Genomic DNA, 14,343 nt, shown 5'->3' on the forward strand with positions numbered 1-14,343 from the left:
GAAAATGGCGCGTTGCTATGAACTGTGATTAAAAAGATACAAGGAAAAGTTTTTTTTAAATGCCTTGGCAGCAGCTAAAAGGGATCCCTAATAAATACAAAAATCTCATAACATTTGTTTTTGAAATGTTTTAACTTCGGGTGATGTCATCGGGTATAATTATTTACTTTACATATTTTTTCTACAAAACTTAAAAAAGCAGAGTTTTCACACTGTTATTGTGTTGGAGATAATGACAATGAAGTTGAAAAGTGGTGGATTTGCCCTGTTGGTCTCAGGTTGACATTGAGGTAGGGTAAACTGCTCCTATATCTGCAGTTAGGTCTGGCCTAACTCTTATAACAATGTTTATAAGAGTTAGGCTCTTATAACAATGTTTGTTTGGAAGTGCATTTGACTTAAGACAAATAAAATACTCTAGAATGTTTTCTGCAAGAAATTTTCTATTGATTATTTACTTTCTAATCCATTTCCTTAATTGGCTGAAATAAAAACTGCTTTGACCCCAACCCTGAGCTGACTACTAGTGGTGTACTGACCTGTTGGCTCTCCTGGTACGATGGTGGAGGAACGCTCTGAGTGGCCATCATTGTTAGTGCTGGGGACACATGTTGCATCATGGGACAGATTCACATGGAGACCTGCAGGGGGACACAAACACACATAGTGTTAAGAGTACATTATCGCCTCACGAGTGGCGCAGTGGTCTAAGGCTGTGCCACTAAAGATTCAGGGTTCGAGTCCAGACTCTGTCGCAGTTGGCCGCGACCGGGAAACCCATGGGGCGGCATACAATTGGCCCAGCGTCGTCCGGGTTAGGGGAGGGTTTGGCCGGCAGGGATGTCCTTGTCCCATCGCACGCTAGTGACTCCTGTGGCGGGCCAGGCGCAGTGCATGCTGACACAGTCGCCAGGTGTACGGTGTTTCCTCCGACACATTGATGCGGCTGGCGTCTGGGTTAAGTGGGCACTGTGTCAAAAAGCAGTGCGGCTTGGTTGGGTTGTGTTTCGGAGGACAGACGGCTCTTGACCTCATCGATGAGACAAGACTGTAACTACCAATTGGATACCATGAAATTGGGGTGAAAAGGAGGTAAAAAAATGTATAATAAATAAATGAGTACATTATCATTTAAACATCAGGTGTTTGTCTCCTGAGTGGCGCAGCGGTCTAAGGCACTCTGAGTGCAAGAGGTGTCACTACAGTCCCTGGTTTGAATCCAGGCTGTATCACATCCGGCTGTGATTGGGAGTCCCATAGGGTGGCACACAATTGGCCCAGTGTCTTCCGGGTTTGGCTGGGGTAGGCTGACATTGTAAATAAGAATTTGCTCTTAACTGACTTGCCTAGTTCAAATATATATATATATATATATAAGAAGTGGCTAATTGCTGGTCCAGGGTCAGGCCCTGTATTCATAAAGCATCTCAGAGTAGGAGAGCTACAGTTATGCTTTTTAGACCATGATGAATAAGACTACATTGACAGGGGGGGACATGATCCTAGATCAACACTCCTACTCTGGGAAGTGTTATGAACACCCAGGTATTTACCTAATCAGCTTTAGTGGGTGGTTTATCCGTGCTACTTTCACTTTTCACCCAATACAATGGATCTGATCCCAGCCGGCGACCCTGTGCGACGCCGAAAAAGGGGCAAACGAGGCGGTCTCGTGGTCAGGCTTCGAAGACGGGCACATCGCGCTCCACTCCCTAGCATACTACTCGCCAATGTCCAGTCTCTTGACAATAAGGTTGATGAAATCCGAGCACGGGTAGCATTCCAGAGAGACATCAGGGATTGCAACGTGCTCTGCTTCACGGAAACATGGCTAACTCAAGGGACGCTAACGGAGTCGGTGCAGCCAGCTGGTTTCTTCATGCATCGCGCCGACAGAAACAAACATCTTTCCGGTAAGAAGAGGGGCGGGGGGGTATGCCTTATGATTAACGAGAAGTGGTGTGATCATCATAACAACACACAGGAACTCAAGTCATTCTGTTCACCTGATCTAGAACTCCTCACAATCAAATGTCGACCGCATTATCTACCAAGGGAATTCTCTTCAATCATAATCACAGCCGTATATATTCCCCCCCAAGCAGACACATCGATGGCCCTGAACGAACTTTATCTGACTCTTTGTAAACTGGAAACCACACACCCTGAGGCTGCATTCATCGTAGCTGGGGATTTTAACAAGGCTAATCTAAAAACAAAACTCCCTAAATTCTATCAGCATATCGATTGTGCTACCAGGGCTGGAAAAACCCTAGATCATTGTTATACTAATTTCCACGACGCATATAAGGCCCTCCCCCGCCCCCCTTTCGGAAAAGCTGACCACGACTCCATTTTGTTGATTCCAGCCTACAAACAGAAACTCAAACAACAAGCTCCCGCGCTCAGGTCTGTTCAACGCTGGTCCGACCAATCTGAATCCACGCTTCAAGACTGCTTCGATCACGCGGATTGGAATATGTTCCGCATCGCGTCCAACAACAATATTGACGAATATGCTGATTCGGTGAGCGAGTTCATTAGGAAGTGCATTGACGATGTCGTACCCACAGCAACGATAAAAACATTCCCAAACCAGAAACCGTGGATTGACGGCAGCATTCGCGTGAAACTGAAAGCGCGAACCACTGCTTTTAACCAGGGCAAGGTGACCGGAAGCATGACCGAATACAAACAGTGTAGCTATTCTCTCCGCAAGGCAATCAAACAGGCTAAGTCCCAGTACAGAGACAAAATCGAGTCGCAATTCAACAGCTCAGACACAAGAGGTATGTGGCAGGGTCTACAGTCAATCACGGATTACAAAAAGAAAACCAGCCCCGTCGCGGACCAGGATGTCTTGCTCCCAGACAGGCTAAACAACTTTTTTGCCCGCTTTGAGGACAATACAGTGCCACTGACACGGCCCCCTACCAAAACCTGCGGGCTCTCCTTCACTGCAGCCGAGGTGAGTAAAACATTTAAACGTGTTAACCCTCGCAAGGCTGCAGGCCCAGACGGCATTCCCAGCCGCGTCCTCAGAGCATGCGCAGACCAGCTGGCTGGTGTGTTTACGGACATATTCAATCAATCCTTATCCCAGTCTGCTGTTCCCACATGCTTCAAGAGGGCCACCATTGTTCCTGTTCCCAAGAAAGCTAAGGTAACTGAGCTAAACGACTACCGCCCCGTAGCACTCACTTCCGTCATCATGAAGTGCTTTGAGAGACTAGTCAAGGACCATATCACCTCCACCCTACCGGACACCCTAGACCCACTCCAATTTGCTTACCGACCCAATAGGTCCACAGACGACGCAATCGCAACCACACTGCACACTGCCCTAACCCATCTGGACAAGAGGAATACCCATGTGAGAATGCTGTTCATCGATTACAGCTCAGCATTTAACACCATAGTACCCTCCAAACTCGTCATCAAGCTCGAGACCCTGGGTCTCGACCCCGCCCTGTGCAACTGGGTCCTGGACTTCCTGACGGGCCGCCCCCAGGTGGTGAGGGTAGGTAACAACATCTCCACCCCGCTGATCCTCAACACTGGGGCCCCACAAGGGTGCGTTCTGAGCCCTCTCCTGTACTCCCTGTTCACCCACGACTGCGTGGCCATGCACGCCTCCAACTCAATCATCAAGTTTGCGGATGACACTACAGTGGTAGGCTTGATTACCAACAACGACGAGACGGCCTACAGGGAGGAGGTGAGGGCCCTCGGAGTGTGGTGTCAGGAAAATAACCTCACACTCAACGTCAACAAAACAAAGGAGATGATTGTGGACTTCAGGAAACAGCAGAGGGAGCACCCCCCTATCCACATCGACGGGTCAGTAGTGGAGAAGGTGGAAAGTTTTAAGTTCCTCGGTGTACACATCACGGACAAACTGAATTGGTCCACCCACACAGACAGCGTTGTGAAGAAGGCGCAGCAGCGCCTCTTCAACCTCAGGAGGCTGAAGAAATTCGGCTTGTCACCAAAAGCACTCACAAACTTCTACAGATGCACAATCGAGAGCATCCTGTCGGGCTGTATCACCGCCTGGTACGGCAACTACTCCGCCCACAACCGTAAGGCTCTCCAGAGGGTAGTGAGGTCTGCAGAACGCATCACCAGGGGCAAACTACCTGCCCTCCAGGACACCTACACCACCCGATGTCACAGGAAGGCCATAAAGATCATCAAGGACAACAACCACCCAAGCCACTGCCTGTTCACCCCGCTATCATCCAGAAGGCGAGGTCAGTACAGGTGCATCAAAGCAGGGACCGAGAGACTGAAAAACAGCTTCTATCTCAAGGCCATCAGACTGTTAAACAGCCACCACTAACATTTAGCGGCCGCTGCCAACATACTGACTCAACTCCAGCCACTTTAAAAATGGGAATTGATGGAAATTATGTAAAAATGTACCACTAGCCACTTTAAACAATGCCACTTAATATAATGTTTACATACCCTACATTACCCATCTCATATGTATATACTGTACTCTATATCATCTACTGCATCTTGCCATCTTTATGTAATACATGTACCACTAGCCACTTTAAACTATGCCACTTTATGTTTACATACCCTACAGTACTCATCTCATATGTATATACCGTACTCTATACCATCTACTGCATCTGCCATGCCGTTCTGTACCACCACTCATTCATATATCTTTATGTACATATTCTTTATCCCTTTACACTTGTGTGTGTGTGTAAGGTAGTAGTTGTGGAATTGTTAGGTTAGATTACTTGTTGGTTATTACTGCATTGTCGGAACTAGAAGCACAAGCATTTCGCTACACTCGCATTAACATCTGCTAACCATGTGTATGTGACTAATAAAATTTGATTTGATTTGATTTGATTTTACCATGCTTGGTGCGTTTCTATGTACACTGTACAAAAATATAAATGCAACATGCAACAATTTCTAAGATTTTACTGAGGTACAGTTCATGTAAGGAAATCAGTCAATTGAAATAAATAAATGAGGCCCTAATCTATTGATTTCAGATGACTGGGAATACAGATATGCATCTGTTGGTCACAGATACTTTAAAAATCCATCAAATCAAATCAAATGTTATTAGTCACATGTGCCGAATACAACAATACCTTACAGTGAAATAATTAATTACAAGCCCCTAACCAACAATGTAGTTTAAAAAATATGAAAAAGAATAAGAAATAAAAGGAACAAGTAATTAAAGAGCAGCAGTAAAATAACAATATACAGGGGGTACCGGTACAGAGTCAATGTGCGGGAGCACCGGTTAGTCAAGGTAATCGAGGTAATATGTACATGTAGGTAGAGTTATTAAAGTGACTATGCATAGATAATAACAGAGAGTAGCAGCAGCGTAAAAGAGGGGGTGGGGGGGGGTAATGCAAATAGTCTGGGTAGCCATTTGATTAGATGTTCTGGAGTCTTACGGCTTGGGGGTAGAAGTTGTTTAGAAGCCTCTTGGACATAGACTGGCACTCCGGTACTACTTGCCGTGCGGTAGCAGAGAGAACAGTCTATGACTTGGGTGGCTGGAGTCCTTGACAATTTTTAGGGCCTTCCTCTGACACCACCTGGTATAGAGGTCCTGGATGGCAGGAAGCTTGGCCCCAGTGATGTACTGGGCCATTCGCACTACCCTCTGTAGTGCTTTGTGGTCAGAGGCCGAGCAGTTGCCATACCAGGCAGTGATGCAACCAGTCAGGATGATCTCAATGGTGCAGCTGTAGAACCTTTTGAGGATCTGAGGACCTATGGCAAATCTATTCAGTCTCCTGAGGGGGAATAGGTTTTGTCGTGCCCTCTTAACGACTGTCTTGGTGTGCTTGGACCATGTTAGTTTGTTTGTGATGTGGACACCAAGGAACTTGAAGCTCTCAACCTGCTCCACTACGGCCCCGTCGATGAGAATGGGGGCGTGCTCAGTCATCCTTTTCCTGTAGTCCACAATCATCTCCTTTGTCTTGATCAGGTTGAGGGAGAGTGCGTGGATCAGAAAACCAGTATCTGGTGTGACAACCATTTGCCTCGTGCAGCATGACACATCTCCTTCGCATACAGTTGATCCAGAAAATGATTAACTTGCTGTACAGTATGTAAAATGCATCTTGTGTTGAGAATGAGTGCGCAGCAGTTGTCTGGTTTGTTACTGCACCAGATAACCGCCAGGTGCTGCTATGATATCTCTCTCTCTATCTCTCTCTCTCTCTCTCTCTCTCTCTCTCTCTCGTAAAATGCTAAACTACAAAGCACCTCACAAAGTGCAAAAGCAATGCAAAAATGGACCTACAACAGATGCAACATTACAGAACAGGTGACATTATAATAACGCTTAACAAGATAACACACAATAAGGGATCAGTGCCCTTGTTTTCCTCATGTAGTGGATGGTAGGTTGTATTTATGAAACCAAGCCAACCAGTGTCCAATTAAAGCTCCAGTCAGTGGACTAATTGCTATTGTCCAGACCTGGAGGAGTCCCGCAGGGTTGTGTACTGTACCTGATGGAGTTATAGGGTCTCTGGAGTTAACACACACACATGCACATGCAAGAAAACACATACACGTGCGCACACACACACACACACACACACACACACACACACACACACACACACACACACACACACACACACACACACACACACACACACACACACACACACACACACACACACACACACACACACACACACACACACACTATTCCCATGTATGGCACAGCATCAGTGGAACAGCATGTATAGTCATGAGCATGAAGGTCCCTTTGGATGGTAGGGTATGAATCACATTAATTGCTGGTGTGGTTACAGGAAGATTGGGAGCGGTACTGTGGAATAGATGATACAGTATCTGTCATGCTTACTAAGAAGTCTGAACTTGGCAGGTATAATTGTTAACAGCCAGAGAGGTCTAGGAGTTAAATCAGAATGAGATTGTGAGTCATACCAAAACAAGGCTAGACACAGGGAGTCGCATTGGACTGAACCATTTCAACTCTATTTTACAGGCAGAAAGGGCAAAAACAGGGCACAAATACCCATGCTTCCATGCAAATAACTGAGACATTGTAAAATATCAGATGTAGGATCTCAATTTGAGCCAGTTTGCCACAGTAGGAACATAATCTTGCAGCAGCAGGAAATGTGAATTATTATGTGGATTATAATTACGCCTAATGAACATTTTTGTAGGGGTTGATACATGTTTCCTAAGGGAAAATCAAATAAATGACAAACTTCAGAAGCATTTTTAAACCTCAAATACACTACAAGTTTAAAATGTCCTGCATTACAGGAAAGATATTCTGCAACAGGGTGGTCAAATTTAGATCCTACATCTGTATATTATACCCAGTCACCATTTCCATAAAGAATTCCCCTGCTCTACTCTGAATAGGAACAGTGTCTTTGAGTTTGAGGGGACACAAGTGCACAAGACAGCACAAGGACCCAGACAGCCAGACAAGAGAGGAAGTGGTGCGAACGGCTTCTCATCTCTCCCCCAGACACAGACAAGGAGACACAGATGACGGGCGTGCTCCACCAGTGAGCTCATCCCATCCTATCCTAGGACCCGGCCTGGCACCAACGTGTGTGGAAAAGTGCCCCGGGAGGCTCTAAAACACAACCACCCGTCAACTCAGCCAGCCCCCCACATAACTCAACACAACATCTTGCTAATGATATTATTAACCCACTATCGACACCTATGTCCTCCAAATGGTTCGCATCTCACCTCACATCTTCTAAGGCATTTTTGTACAACCACCCCCAGAATGGATCCTGGCTCTGAAATTGCACATTTTAGTTAATCTGACGAGCTCTGGTCCAAATCATACAAATTGAGGATGATGGGTGTGTGTGAGTGTGATTATACTGATTTATCTTCCTGGCTTGTGTTCTCGTTCCAAGTGGTGTCACCTGAAAGGTATGTCCCCTTTTATTGGTCCTCATTTTAATTGCAAATGCAGGGTTGGTAATTAAACGGAAAATGACACAGTAGGAACATAATCTCGCAGCAGCAGGAAATGTGAATTATTATGTGGATTATAATGAGGGTTACCTAGTGGTTAGAGCATTGGGCATCGAATCCCTAAGCTGACAAGGTAAAAATCTGTCGTTCTCTCCCTGAACAAGGCAATTAACCCACTGTTTCCCGGTAGGCCGTCATTGTAAAATAATAATTTGTTCTTAACGGACTTGCCTAGTTAAATAAAGGTTTAAATAAAAAAAACAAAAAAACATTTAAAGACTAAAAGATAAATCAATTCCAATTATTACACAGGTTTTTAAGTGGTCTATCAAGTCTCCCATTCCTCAAGGAATGCAGTAGGCTACCTAACACAACCACATTACATGCACCCGTAAATACACACACACACGTACATGTACGCACAAACACACACACTCTGGGGGACAACCAAGTGGTCAATCAACAAGACCTGTATTTTTATCGGGTCAAATATAACACCCAAATGGACAACAAAACATTCCTTGTAGAATGGTAGGGACACATTTTCCCCTTTCCCAAAGCACCACTGGTCAGTACCAGTAAGTAATTCCACTTTAAGACCCTCACTGGACCAACTATGAGAAATATGGCTACACCATAAACCACTAAGTACGTGCCAGTTGTTTGAGGACCCAATGTAGGAAAGGTTATGTGTTTAACAAAGAGCACACCACAAATATGTCCATTCTAACGCGTACAACTGGCCTACATCATATTGACACAAAGCCTGTCAGTGGCCTAACCACAGTTCGACACCATTACCCTTAGTATTGATAGAAAATCCATATCCGGTCACATTTGATGTGATTAAGTCCTATACCATCCACACTTGACTGAATCACATCACATCTTACTGTATACCATCCACACCTTCTCCAATCCAACCCGTTCAGATCTGTGATTACTTAAAGGAAGGTAGGAAGGAACGAAAGAAGGGTGCATTTCTGAGGTATTCGAACAGGGCCCATGTCTAACTGTGTGGCACGAACGTTACGTTCGATCGATGAGCCTTAACAGGAGGCCTACTGCTCCTTGAGAGCCTTGGCTGAGGAAAGGTAAAAGATGTCATCGATAATTCTTGACATGACCTCGGACAACAATCGTTACCTCCTGGGTCCAGGCTATTGATGAGGCTGGCTGGGGAGGGGGAAAGCATTACAGTGTCAAAGCTGCTCATGTAGCTGGCTGGCTCTGAATTTCTCGGTTTCTGCAAAAAGAAAATATTGTCACTCTCTCGCTATCTCGTTTTCTCGAACACTTGCGCCCAAACACGTACACACACATACACACACCACCACACACAAAATACACACACATACACACACACATTCCTGTTCCTCTTTTGATAAGACTGAGTCAGCTTTCTACCAAATGTCAGCCGCGGTATTTAAACAATGAACTCCCCCACCAAAAACAAACAGTTAAATAAGAAGTGTTAGTAAGAAATTAGCCAGAATCTTTGAAGTGCAAAGACCTCTCCAGTGACATGTCTGACACACAGCGATTGGGCACTCTTGAACACAGCTCTGCTAGGTTTCCCAGCAAACAGGTGATGCCTGCAGTCAAGGGAATGTGGTCAGATGAGTGTTTACAGATGAGTGTTTGCACACACACTTCATCCAAATACTCTCACGAGTGGCTTTACACAAAAATCGGGTAAGGAAACCATGTGTTGGAGGATGTTGCACGATCCTTTCTAAGCACACACATACTGATAAACTATCAACAGCATAACACAGGTTGACTTCAAGATCGATGCCACATATGATTGCTTCATGCTGCATAATGCCTGACTTTGAGACTGACCCCCGTTGGTTTTCTCAGCGTCCGATGTTAAGAACATGTCGGAATGTGGCAGTTTAATATTGATTTTGTAGTTCTGATTTCAATTGCGCATTGAGGATCATGAAGGAGAAAACCACTGAGAGACTACAACCACAACATTTGCTTGAGCCAAAGGGCTGCCCCCGCCCCCTTTCCATTTTCTCCATCCCGAGACCGAGTTTCCTGGTTACGGACATGACCTGGAAATGCAATGAATAACATTTGCTTCGGAGGTGACACGTAGCCCAAATATCATGCATCTTAATGTCCTAAGTCATAGCAATAACACAGATGAATATGGGTATCCAATTACTGCTCATTCTTAGAGGTAGATTTGCAATGCAAAAGGTAAGAGGAGAGGAGGCCTTGGTGGGTATTCACCATGTGAGAGAGAAGGGCTTGGCAGGAGGTAATGAGGTTGGGGAAGGGGGCACCACACACACTTTTGTGCACACACACACGCTCACACATTTACAAAATCGTACACACACACGCACACAAACACACATCCCTTCGGTATAACCAACGTCATGACATATAAGTGGGCACCACACACACATACCCCACACCGTACAGCCCGAGGCGGGTGGGCCCAACAGCGGTCCTCCGGCCTCATAGCCCCCGGGCTAGGAAGAGGCTCACATCACGGGGCCCAGCCTTCTTCAATCTCTCCCAGTCTCCTTACTTAGCATTCATCCTATTACCATTCGAAAGACACACACACATCGACATTCACACACACGCACACACTCATACACACGCACACACACACAAAATGTGGGGGTAATACCTCAGAAGCCCAATGTGGATGGTTTTGATGCTGTCGCTTGGTGAAGGACGATCATAGACATTGTTAAAGACATAAGTTCAGCAGAGGTCACTGCACAGATACTGCTGAGGGAGAGACTTTGTTGCAGATTGATTTGTTTTGTCTTCACCCTCGATGGTGAAATTGTATCGATGAATCCAGCAAAGAACTGTAGAAGTTAATTAACTCATGTCTGACACGTTTGCACAGTGCAATAATGTCCATTGAATTTTGGATAACACTATCTATGAACCACCTGTTTATAATGCCACATAGTGCAATATAAGGCTTCTTATAAGCATTCATAATAGCTCACAGCTCATTTTAACACCTTTTATGAATGCATTAAGGCTATAGATTCATTCATGCATCAAACAAAAAGCATAATGCATTATAAATTATAAAGACGAATAGTTCCTTATAAGACCCTATATGAATGCATGAGTGCATATAATGCAGTTATAAGTCAGGTGACTCACAGAAAGTGTTTCTGAATGTTCACTTCCCACCCTTTCATACAAACCAGACAAAATGACCTTGAATGATAAGTGCTACTTCCTAGTGACATAGTTCTTTAGTAGATTTTGTGATAATGTCCTTCATGGATTTAAATGTGCCACATAAACATAAAAAACACCCTACCATTTCCCAGGAGTATTTTCCGTCCATATACAACAGCATCAGTCGCCCAATCTGACTCCAATTCTTGTTTTCTTTGTATTTATGCAAATGATTGTTTGGATATTACAGATTCAGATGTGATTGCATTCTGTCCTGCTTTTTAAAATTACATTAAAGATTCGACTATGGATGTTGATGAGACTACTACAGTGTGGTGAAATTTGTGTAATTCCCTAAAGGCGAATGGTTCGCATGCAAATAACCTTATTAGCATATCTAAAAGCTCTTATTATAATTAGGTTGTTTTTTTTCTAAATAGGGAACACGTTACCCTGGGATGAAAAAGAGAGGAATATACATGTTTCACAGAAAATTGCAAAACCTAAAAACTGTATAAAATCTGGATAAAGTGCAGACGCGCGTTCAACAGGGGAAATAATTCACGAACGTTAGCTAACATTAATAATAATAATTTATCGGATTTATATAGCGCCTTTCCACCTACAGTAGGTGCTCAAAGTGCTTTACATAGTCTGAGGTGAAACACTCACCTCTTCCAACACCAATATGTAGCACTCACTTGGGTGATGCACGACAGCCATTTTTTGTGCCAAAAAGCTCACCACACACCAGCTATCATGGTGGAGTTATATATGTTTATTAAGAATGAGGGGGTGATTAGGTGGCCATGATGGAATGGGGCCAGGTTTGAAATTTAGCAATGACACCGGGGTTAACACCCATACTCTTACAATAAGTGCCATGGGATTTTGTATGACCACAGAGAGTCAGGACACCCATTTAACATCCCATCCGAAAGAAGGCACCCTACGCAGGGCAATTTCCCCTTCACTGCCCTGGGGCATTGGGATCTCCTTAGACCAGAGGGATGAGGTCCCCCTACTGGCAACAACACGTCTGCCACGCTGATCCTCAACACTGGGGCCCCTCAGGGGTGTGTACTTAGTTCCCTCCTGTACTCCCTGTTCACCCACGACTACGTGGCCAAACAGGACTCCAACACCATCATTAAGTTTGCTGACGACACAACAGCGGAAGGCCTGATCACTAACAACGATGAGACAGTGTGGTGCCAGGACAACAACCTCTCACTCAATGTGAGCAAGACAAAGGAGCTGATCATGGACTACAGGAAAAGGCTGGCCGAACAAGCCCCCATTAACATCGACGGGACTGTAGTGGAGCGGGTCAAGAGTTTCAAGTTCCTTGGTGTCCACATCACCAACAAACTATCATGGTCTAAACACACCAAGACAGTCGTGAAGAGGGCACGACAAAACCTATTCCCCCCCAGGAGACTGAATAGATTTGCCATAGGTCCCCAGATCCTCAAAAAAGTTCTACAGCTGCACCATCGAGAGAATCCTGACCGGTTGCATCACCGCCTGGTATGGCAACTGCTCAGCATCTGACCGAAAGGCGCTACAGAGGGTAGTTCGTACGGCCCAGTACATCACTGGGGCCAAGCTTCCTGTCATCCAGGACCTATATACTAGGCAGTGTCAGAGGAAAGCCCAAAAAATTGTCAGAGACTCCAGTCACCCAAGTCATAGACGGTTTTCTCTGCTACCGCACGGCAAGCGGTACCGGAGCACCAAGTCTAGGACCAAAAGGCTCCTTAACAGCTTCTACCCCCAAACCATAAGACTGCTGAACAATTAATCAAATGGCCATCGGACTATTTACATTGACACCCCCCCCCATCTATTTGTTTTGTACACTGCTGCTTCTCGCTGTTTATTATCTATGCATTGCCACTTCACCCCTACCTACATGTACAAATTACATCGACTAACCTGTACCACCGCACATTGACTCGGTACCGGTACCCCCTGTATATAGCCTTGTTATTGTAATTTTATTGTGTTACTTTTTATTCTTTTTTACTTTAGTTTATTTTGGTAAATATTTTCTGAACTCTTTTTTGAACTGCACTGTTGGTTAAGGGCTTATAAGTAAGCATTTCACGGTAAGGTCTACACCTGTTGTATTCGGAGCATGTGACAAATAAAGTTAGATTATTTTATTTGAACACCACTTCCAGCAGCATCTGGTCTCCCATCCAGGATCGACTCTGCTTAACTACAGAGGCAAGCCAGCAGTAGGTTGCAGGGTTAACCTAAAAAGGTTTGCCACTGTTATTTGACAGATACAGTAGATCAAAGGTCTATTTGTTACTTCAGTGGCAAAGCTTATAGGGAAAATATAATATAATATTGGAATATCTAGCAGGTGAACTACGGTATAAGAGTAATTTAATTCCAGAGCTCTGTTGATGACACCAATCAAAATAGGCAGATTATTTCAGAGTAGATTGCCATTTTCAATCAAACTTACTGTGCACCGAAATACATTAATGCATTAGCCAGCCTAATAAAGACCATCTAGATGGTGTTCTTTGTGTATTGACATTATTTTCCAGGTGAATTGGAAAACATTCAACCTATATGTTCCTTTCTGTTTTGAAACATTTAGGCATGTTTTTTCCTCTCTCCCTTCCTCCCTTATAGACTTTCAAATCCAGTCAAACAACACTTTGAGGGACTTCCATTTGGAGATCTTCAGTGCATCCTCCTACACACCACATAGCTTTCATTCTGTGAGTTGTGCTAAGCCGGCTCTGAATGTACCAGCATCTTGATGTTATTAGCCCGATGCAGGGCCGAGCAGGCAGCGTGTCCCGCGGTTGACACACAGCAGTCGCATTTCCTCCCTAAGCTGATAAAAATCGGAATATTTAAGGCTGAAAATTCTGCCTGAAATTGGAACTCCTGAGCTCGGCGAGAGGAGCGTAATCTTCAAAAGTTTGCTGTCTTCAAATCGTTTCCGTGGCCCTCTCTCTCTTCTTCTTCTACTCTCATGTTCACAGGCGATACGCCGGTTGTAACATTGTGTGGCTTATCTGCTATTGCATCTGCAAGGCCGTTTTAAAATGGATACCTCCTTATCGGTGGACGTGTGAGTGAGCGAGGCCACAACTTTAGGTGATGGTTGTGGTACATGACAAATATTGTAACTAAGTGACATGGATGGTGTAATAC

General features: G+C 44.7%; 1 protein-coding gene across 1 annotated transcript in view; it reads right to left on the reverse strand.

Annotated features, from left to right (window-relative positions):
* Positions 1-14,343, reverse strand: part of LOC139530512 (uncharacterized) — a 100,879-nt gene that overhangs the window by 42,983 nt on the left and 43,553 nt on the right. The window contains 1 exon segment of the mRNA XM_071327005.1: positions 540-641. Within this exon segment, the coding sequence (XP_071183106.1) occupies positions 540-620 (81 nt within the window). The 5' untranslated portion in view covers positions 621-641.

Source organism: Salvelinus alpinus, chromosome 1, assembly GCF_045679555.1.
Source record: "Salvelinus alpinus chromosome 1, SLU_Salpinus.1, whole genome shotgun sequence".
NCBI classification, from domain to species: Eukaryota; Metazoa; Chordata; class Actinopteri; order Salmoniformes; family Salmonidae; genus Salvelinus; species Salvelinus alpinus.